General features: G+C 40.0%; 1 protein-coding gene across 1 annotated transcript; it reads left to right on the top strand.

The window, feature by feature from the left end:
• The first annotated feature begins 229 nt into the window (after window positions 1-229).
• On the top strand, window positions 230-5,888 carry LOC138793404 (matrix metalloproteinase-18-like). The gene is made up of 10 exons (XM_069971967.1): window positions 230-364; window positions 1,652-1,896; window positions 2,106-2,254; window positions 2,340-2,465; window positions 3,010-3,171; window positions 3,263-3,380; window positions 3,819-3,952; window positions 4,077-4,233; window positions 4,640-4,743; window positions 5,530-5,888. The coding sequence occupies exons 1-10, from the start codon at window positions 254-256 to the stop codon at window positions 5,628-5,630; spliced, it is 1,407 nt and encodes a 468-aa protein (XP_069828068.1). The 5' UTR covers window positions 230-253; the 3' UTR covers window positions 5,631-5,888.
• The last annotated feature ends 3,401 nt before the right edge of the window (window positions 5,889-9,289 follow it).

Raw genomic sequence — 9,289 nt, forward strand, 5'->3', positions numbered from 1 at the left:
CCCCCCCCATTATACACAAGTGGGGCCAGTAACCTCAGCCAGCGTGTCTGACTTACATACCTGGAAGGCTTTCCTGTCATACACAGTGTATTATTACATCACTGCTATTGTGTCACATTGCTGGAACGCAGCCACATCTGCCGCCGCAGCAATTAAGAAAGACTGATATGACTCACGACTTATGAGACGTCCAGGGACTATATAAAGGCGAGAGTCAATGCCTGACAAGTATCCTACCAGAAGCTCCAGCACAATGCAGCAGGCTCTCCCCGTCCTCCTGCTGCTCTCCTGGGCTGCACTCTCTGCTGCCTTCCCTGCCGCCTCTCAGGAGGATCTGGAGGTGAAGTATGCCAAGCTGGCCGAGGTGAGTATGTGACCGACTGCTATATGTTTATCCCATCCAGATTGTGGATTTACCTACCAGATCTGCTTGAAGTTTGTTCCAAGCATCAACTACTCTTTCAGTAAAGGAAACTTTCTTTACAAAAAAAAAAAACAGCGCCTCCCATGTCCTCAGCTTGAGCGTGGTGTTGCAGCTGAGTCACAGTTTCAGCTGTAATATCACAAACAACCTGAGGACAGGGGAGGCGCTGTTTTTGGAAGAAAGTAGTTGCGGTTTAGATAATCTTTAATATAATATCTTTGATATGAGATTCGATTTAGATGCTAAATAGTAAATGGACAACACATAAAAGTGTGTATTCAATATGCATGTCTCCTATCTATCTATCTATCTATCTATCTATCTATCTATCTATCTATGTTCTATCTATCTATCTATCTATGTTCTATCTATCTATCTATCTAACTACTATCTATCTATCAATCAATCATCTATCTATCTATCTATCTATCTATCTATCTATCTATCTATCTATCTATGTTCTATCTATCTAACTGCTATCTATCTATCATCTATCTCTCCATCTATCTCCTATCTATCTATCTATCTCCTATCTATCTATCTATTATCTATCTATCTATCTATCTCCTATCTATCTATCTATCTATCTATCTATCTATCTATCTATCTATCTATCTATCTCCTATCTATCTATCTATCTCCTATCTATCTATCTATCTCCTATCTATCTATCTATTATCTATCTATCTATCTATCTATCTATCTCCTATCTATCTATCTATCTATCTATCTATCTATCTATCTATCTATCTCCTATCTATCTATCTATCTATCTATCTATCTATCTATCTCCTATCTATCTAACAAAAAAATTCCAGATCACCTGGTAGCCGAAAATTATACAGACATTTCAACTACCTCTACTAAAAAAACTCTTCCAGTACTCATTAGCTGCTGTATGTCCTGCAGGGAGTGGTGTATTCTTTCCAGTCTGACACAGTGCTCTCTGCTGCCACCTCTGTCCATGTCAGGAACTGTCCAGAGCAGCAGCAAATCCCCATAGAAAACCTCTCCTGCTCTGGACAGTTCCTGACATGGACAGAGGTGGCAGCAGAGAGCACTGTGTCAGGCTGGAGAGAATACACCACTTCCTGCAGGGCATACAGCAGCTTGAGGTTTCTAACAGATGTATAACTTTCTGCTACCAGTTGATTGTATAGTTTCCCCTTTAGTCCTATGCTTTATAATATTAAAGTACCAAATATTTTGTGTTTTTTAATTAATTAGAAATATCTGGAGCGCTTCTATGATCTGAAAACTACTGGACGACCAGTGGGACGGAGTAAGCATTATAATCCACTTACTAAGAAGCTTCAAGAAATGCAACTGTTCTTTGGTCTGGAAGTGACAGGAAAACTGGACAAGAAGACCATAGAAATGATGGAGAAACCTCGGTGTGGCGTTCATGACATTGGCGCCTATGAAACAGTCCCCAAAAGTGCCGCCTGGCAGAAAAACGAGATCACCTACAAGTAAGCATTTCCTATATGTGAGCAGCTGTAATCTGTGGGAGGAACTCGTAGGAGGTTTTCAATTTCCCTGCAGCTCCCCCACAGGTCATATGAAGCATTACACGGTTCTCATTGAAATTTATAGACTATTATTGTAAAACTGAGTCCTCCAAAGTGAGGGACACTCTTTGTAGCTGCTTTATATTCATCTATATTTTTTTTCACCCAAGAATTGTGAATTTCACACCGGACATGCCACAAGCTGATGTGGAGTCCTCCATCAAGAGAGCATTCAAAGTCTGGAGCGACGTGGCCCCACTGACCTTCACCAGGGTCTACAAAGGCGATTGTGATATCGAAATCAAATTTGTTACTGGAGGTAAAAATAAACAATTATTAGTACGACGGACAGTGATCTCTCTGTGTTATGATCCCGAGTACTAATTTACGTCTTTTTTTTCTAGATCACAGTGATAACAGCCCATTTGATGGACCTAATGGAGTTTTAGCTCATGCTTTCCAGCCTGGGCCTCACATTGGGGGTGACACTCACTTTGACGATGATGAGACATTTACCACCAACAGCCAACGTAAGTTATGGGTCTGATTTATAGAGACTTGTAACATTTCAAGCACTACCAAATTTATATGACTTATATGGTCAATGTCGCTTTAAACAACTTCCCTAGCCAAAGTGGTTGCTAATATATGTGTCACCTCATTTACCAAAAGTGACTCTTTGTCCCAAAGAAAAACCTCTAAAGTTGTGGCCACTAGGTGTCTCTATTTCCTGCAATCTGCTGTCCACTGTCTGTTGTAAGGGTAAATCTGTCCCTAGTAACAAGTAGATCAGGACAGAATACAAAAAATTGGGTGTAAGGTCTTGCATGTGCTACGAGCAGGAAAGCGAGAGAGCCTAAGAAAGTGCAGACTGTTTACCTAGAACCAGTCTACCTGCTGCATATGATCCACACTGTTCTTGAAAGGCAAATTTAAATTCAAATCCTGGCAGTATGTCAACATTTCAGGGCTAAGTTTTTTTTAGTTGATAATGAATTGACTCCATTCACCATTGGGAAAAATACTTTATTGTGGCCATGTTTCAGCAATACTCATATCCTCTTTTCTCTCTAGAATACAATCTGTTCCTGGTGGCAGCTCAAGAATTCGGTCATGCTCTGGGACTTCATCACTCTTCAGACCAGGGAGCCCTCATGTATCCCAATTACCCAAACACCGACCCTGATCATTTCCGACTTCCCCAAGACGACATTGATGCCATCCAATCTCTCTATGGTAAGGAGGCTGATATGTATGATGAAATGTATATTATGAGTACAACTACCTTTCCTTTATAGATTATTAATACGTCGTTATATATTTTTAGGAAAAACATCAAATCCCGTCCAGCCAACTGGCCCCACCACACCCTCTGAATGTGACCCCAACATTGTCTTCGATGCTGTGACCACTCTTAGAGGAGAACTTTTCTTTTTTCTAAACAGGTAAGATATGGCAAAGCTTTCTTTTACATCATCTGTTTTAATATTTTTTTATTCTTGTTTAATGATTTTATGCATTTTTATGCAATTCAACCTCTCATTGTTGACAGCTTACTGTCTTAAATACCAACCACCTCTCTGCTCTACAAGCAGTGGTCTGGCTGGTGTATATGTAGCTATAATGTAGATGTATAGAGATATAGGGGGAGATTTATCAAACATGGTGTAAAGTGAAACTGGCTCAGTTGCCCCTAGCAACCAATCAGATTCCACCTCTCATTCCTCACAGACTCTTTGGAAAATGAAAGGTGGAATCTGATTGGTTGCTAGGGGCAACTGAGCCAGTTTCACTTTACACCTTGTTTGATAAATCTCCCGTAATGTATATTTTATCTATATAAAATCTATTTTATATGGCTAAATCTTCCATATATTTCTTAGGTTTGTACTTCGCAAACATCCTCGAGGAGGTGAATCCGACTTACTCTTCATCCAGACACTTTGGCCAGGTTTACCAAATGACATTGAAGCTGCCTATGAGAATCCATACACCGGGGAAGTTCTTGTTTTCAAAGGTAATTTTTTTATTTTTATCAGATTATCTGAAATGATAATTTTTAAAAATTTTTATTTACAATATCATAATGCGATTTATGAGTTCATAATGGCTTTTTTTTGTTTTTTTTTTTTTAAATCCAGGAAACAAATATTGGACTCTTGATGGCTTTGATTTACCCCGAGGACCCAAGAGCATCACCAAACTAGGACTTCCCAAAAATGTTAAAAAAATTGACGCTGCCGTTCATGTTGAGCACCTGGGCAAAACGTTCTTCTTTGTGCACAATAAGTATTATAGGTAAGAAGAAGCCATGTGATCTGGGAGTGGTGAATGGATATGTTGTGTCCACGCTTACCCTTCTGCAAATTTCTTATAATACAAATCCAATACATTATCAAGACATGCTACCAAAACCAGCAACTGGCTTAAACTCTTATCCAAAGCATTGATGACCACATATAGACACATATAACCTTAACAAGTCCTGACAGAGTATGGAGAATAATGTTTTTTCATTGCTTTGGCCACATTTGATGAGCCAGGGGAAGGGTAAGGAGGGACTCATCTATAAGCTTCTGTACATATATCATACTATAATAATACAGCATACTAAGTAATACACAGTTGTGAACTAATTCCAACTTTTTTTTTTACATATGTTTCTTGGCTATAATTTAAATCTGGTATGACTCTTCTCTTTCAGCTATGATGAAGACAGACAAGCCATGGACAGTGGATTTCCAAAGTTCATCGCCAAAGATTTCCCAGGAATGAGACCAAAGATTGATGCATTATTTTATTACAAAGGTAAATATAGCTACCAATATGGGTCACTAAGCTAGTTTTTTTTTCTGGTAATGCAAAAAATGTTTGAAAAAGTAAAACTGAAGAATAAAGTGATATTATTGTCTAGGTCAGATATTAACATAAATTGGAATATAACAACAACAATTTTTTAGTAACTGTCTGGTACATCAAAGGAGCCAAGGGCATTAAAGGGTCAGATATAAAGTGGCCCTGTAGCTTTAAAAAAAACTTTTAATATGTCTGGGTGTGCAGATCGCAACCGATCACTAGGTAGAGCTGGGAGAAGAGATTGGCTAAGTGCTTCTCTCCTGGCTCACTGCAGGATTGTAAGTCTATGGCGATATGGAAAGATGAGATGAGACAGGTGCTTAGCCAAGTGCTCCTCCTTGCTATATCTAGCCATCAGTGGAGGTCAGAACACCCAGACTCTGACCAATCAAAACTTAGGTAAGAGGGACACTTTAAATATTTTTTTTTAATACTAGTTCCTTCCACTAGGGGGAGCTTACTGTACACAGATTTATTTAATATATTAATCCATTCCTATGGAATAAACTACAGTAGTTGTGGTTGCAGGGAGCCATCATGGTTATGTAAAATAAAGTAGAGAATTCGGAGCTCGGTAACAAACAAATGAAGTTTTAGGCTTACTGGCCATAATGGAAACTGCAATTTTTCAAAATAATTTTAAAATATAGATAAAATATAGATTAAAAAAAAAAATCACCAAAAATTCTTTAAAAAGTTTTACATAAAAACTTCACTTTTTTTTTTTTCTTCTTCCAGGACTTCTCTACTTCTTCCAGGAATCGGTTCAGTATGAATATAACATGGAGTCCAGGAGAATCCAGCAAATTCTCAAAAGTAACAGCTGGTTCGGATGTTAGGAACATGTGTTGTATATTGTAGTGTCAGCTACGCATCACGCAACCGTTCACATGTGACGTATCCCGTGCAGACATCTACTGTGAAAGCCATCGGTGGACCCGTACGCTGTATACTGTTCATTATCAGGACAACTCTGCAGCTGGATGTAGCAATATATTTATAGCAGTTTAAATATATATCGTTTACATATTTTCAGTTTTTTTTTAATATTGATATAATAATAATTATAATAATAATAATAAACTTTTTATTTTCTATATTGTTGGTTTCTGTTTTTTTTTATTATTAATACAATTATTAATATTATTATTTAAACAATTATATTAGTAACAAATATCATCTGTGAGCATCAAGTATGTTATTTCCCTGCAGTGCCCCCACAGGGAAAAGGAAGTATTACACGTGAAAAAGAATAGGCACAGACACTCCGGGTCCTCCAGAGTGAGAGACACTCTTTATAGCAGTCCTCCACTTTGTCTAATGGTTGCAAGTCCTATAGACAAAATCCTCATCTAGTCATTCACTTCTCCCTAAAAAATTATTTGAAATTGTATTTTTTTAAAGCCCCTTTTAATAAAGAATTACTGAACCCCAAGGACCCCAAATGTTCACCATTATTACGTCACAGTGATAGTTGTGGGTGTGGAATCTGCTGCGATTTTTGCATCTAAATAAGCATATTTATGCATGTAAACGCTTCTCCGTTTGACTTAAAGGGAAACTCTGATGTCAGGTAAAAAAGAATAGAAATAGAAACCATATAGCATAGCTTAGCTGTCTGGCCTGGTTCTAAAAAAATCCATTTGTTTTGTGGGTATGCTATCATCTTTCCTACCACTACTACTATTGAGTTGTTGCTCAGTCCTACAATTCCCAGAATGCATTGCTTTTCCTTAGCTCTTTATCACAGCCCTCCTGTCAGTTTCTCCATCCAGAGCTGCTGCAGAACATTTCAGTATACAGCAGACTATTGCTCAGCAGACATTAAAGCTGCAGCATTCATTCCCCAGCAGCTCCTCTGGCTGAGGCATTATTCAGCACATGGCAGCATGCTGTAAATACACTTTGGGGGGAAGTTGCACCTGGTTTACTTCAGGAGAAGGGTAAAGCATGAACCAAACTGTTCGCACAAGAGTGTTGCCTCTTTTCCCCAAAGTATGCCCTGCTCGCCTGATGGGAAGGGGGTGTGGCAAGGCGGGGAGGAGGTGTGGCCTCCTTACATGCCTGATTTATCTTGATTTTATGCCTGCTAGCAGGGGCTGAGGTGGTGGCGGTGCTGGTTGTATAGTATGGACGCTTATTATTTCAGATACTTGGTCCTGTTGTATGATTACAATTGGGGGAGATTTATCAAACATGGTGTAACGTGAAACAGGCCCCGTTGCCCCTAGCAACCAATCAGATTCCACCTTTCATCCCTCACAGACTCTTTGGAAAATGAAAGGTGGAATCTGATTGGTTGCTAGGGGCAACTGAGCCAGTTCCACTTTACACCATGTTTGATAAATCTCCCCCATAGTCTTTTTGCACCTATAGATCATCCATAGATTTTCATCATTCTAAGAGAACGCCATGTATAATATAGAATAGTATAGCTAGATGTGTGCATTCCTGATATATTTCTTTATTACCAGTAGGTGGCGCTGACATACCTGGAGCCACACATTTAGCGTTATTGCATACTATTATATTGCTCTCTTATCATTCATGGTCAGCATCCAAGCATCGGGAGCTGGAGACAACACCATATTGAAAATGAAAGTACTATACAATTAAAGTCAAGCTAAAACGTGCTAAAGTCAGAACAATGACTGATAAAACTATATTAGTAAGTTTTATATCTTGAGGTAAAAATCTTATTTCAACAAAATTTTCTCATACCGCAATAACCCTCTAGTGCTCAAAAATCCATCCAGTGATATCCTGAATAAGCCCATGTTCACACAACGTGAGTAAAGTATTAATCACGGCTGTTGTTGCCGATTTGCAACACGGTCGTGATTAATACTTTACTTATGTAGTGCTGCAGCTAGAGGGAATCCTGGCCGGAGTAAATAGCGCCCGCTATTCATTGAATTTCAAATCATATTCAAATCATAAACAGAGTTTAAACCTGCCTGGGATAAACATACATCTATCCTAGGATAAGAAGAATGGAAATACTAATAGGGCTGACTAGATGGACCCAGTGGTCTTTTTCTGCCGACAATCTTTTATGTTTCTATGCATAGTGGCCACAGAAGACATGTCATTTCACACAATGGAGCGTGCGTCTCAGGCTGCATGCTCCATTGTGTGCAGCAGCGAATTGGCATGTGGGCGCGCACGGATGCGTCCGCATCCCAATTCATCAGAAGTGAAGATCATCCCGGATCTGGCCGGGTCCTGGACCTGGCCGGGTCACAGAATGGCCGGTGTCTTCCGCCATGTGAACATGGCCTAAAGAGGCAATGTTAGACAATGAGTCTGACCATGCAGTGGCTAAGGGTATGTTCACATTGAGCAAATACTGTGGGGGACCTCTCATGAGTGAATGAGAGGGCGTGCGCTCCTCTGCTGCCGCCGCTCTCCGCTCATAGTAGTGTGCTCTCTCCCATTGAGAAGATATAACAAGGAGACAGGTGTAATTCCACCGTGGAATTACGTCTATTTTACTCAGTGTGAACATACCCTTACTGTGTACGTTTTTGGATAAATATCTCTATATTGCACTTTTGTTGTTGCTGCGATTTGGTATGTTTGCATTTTGTACTCCCGTCTCCTGTTTGCTTTGCGTAACATATATGCAGTAGCGGATTATAATAGGGGCGTTTCGGGCGGCAGCCCGGGGCCCTGAGCTCCTAAGGGGCCCATGACCACCCAAAAAGACTTATACTTTCACTGGTGTACTGTCTCCTGGCTACACTTCCGCCATGATTTGCAAAAAAACACTGTTTTTTATGGCAATTTTGCACAAATAGGACATCATGACATTATCTGTCCTGTACTATGAACGCCAGGCTAGTGCTGCCATACTTACAGTGGGGTGGGGGGGCCCAGGCTTGGTGAACAGCCCGGGGCCTATGGTAAAGTTAATCCGCCCCTGCATATATGCTGTATATTCTGCTTCCACCTGGTGGCCATTTTATGTTGAGATTATTGTAGTTAAGAATACAATAGAGACTAGTAGTTTGGATGATTAGATAGTGAGAGCCAAACCCTGGAGCGTCGCATGTATAAGTGCCATATAGAAGAGCTGTCTGCTAAGAGTAATTAGGTTAAAGGTGATGTTACCAAGACAGTGATAATACTAACTGTGGAACAATGCCTTAAAGGGGAAGGATCAAGGCTGCTTATTGGCTGTGCCAGTGAAGGAAAGGGATCCCCACTAACTAGTTAATGGCAGGTGGTGCGGAAGGCGGGGAGTAGGAGGAGGGATGGCAGGAATAAATCATGGTATAAATCTACACCTGTTCCCGAGCAGGTGATTTGTTTCACAATGCCTGCACCAGGGGTCGGTTGAATTTACTAATAGGTGTGTGCCTCATAGTAAATTGGGCTTTGATTAAGATTGGCATACTTGTACGCCAGTCTTCATAGATGTCCCCCAAGATGTATAACCTTCTTGGTAAGCCGGGGTTCACACCACATTTTTGCAATGTTTTTTTTTAAAAAATGG

The sequence above is a fragment of the Dendropsophus ebraccatus genome, chromosome 5 (assembly GCF_027789765.1).
Source record: "Dendropsophus ebraccatus isolate aDenEbr1 chromosome 5, aDenEbr1.pat, whole genome shotgun sequence".
In the NCBI taxonomy this organism is placed as follows: Eukaryota; Metazoa; Chordata; class Amphibia; order Anura; family Hylidae; genus Dendropsophus; species Dendropsophus ebraccatus.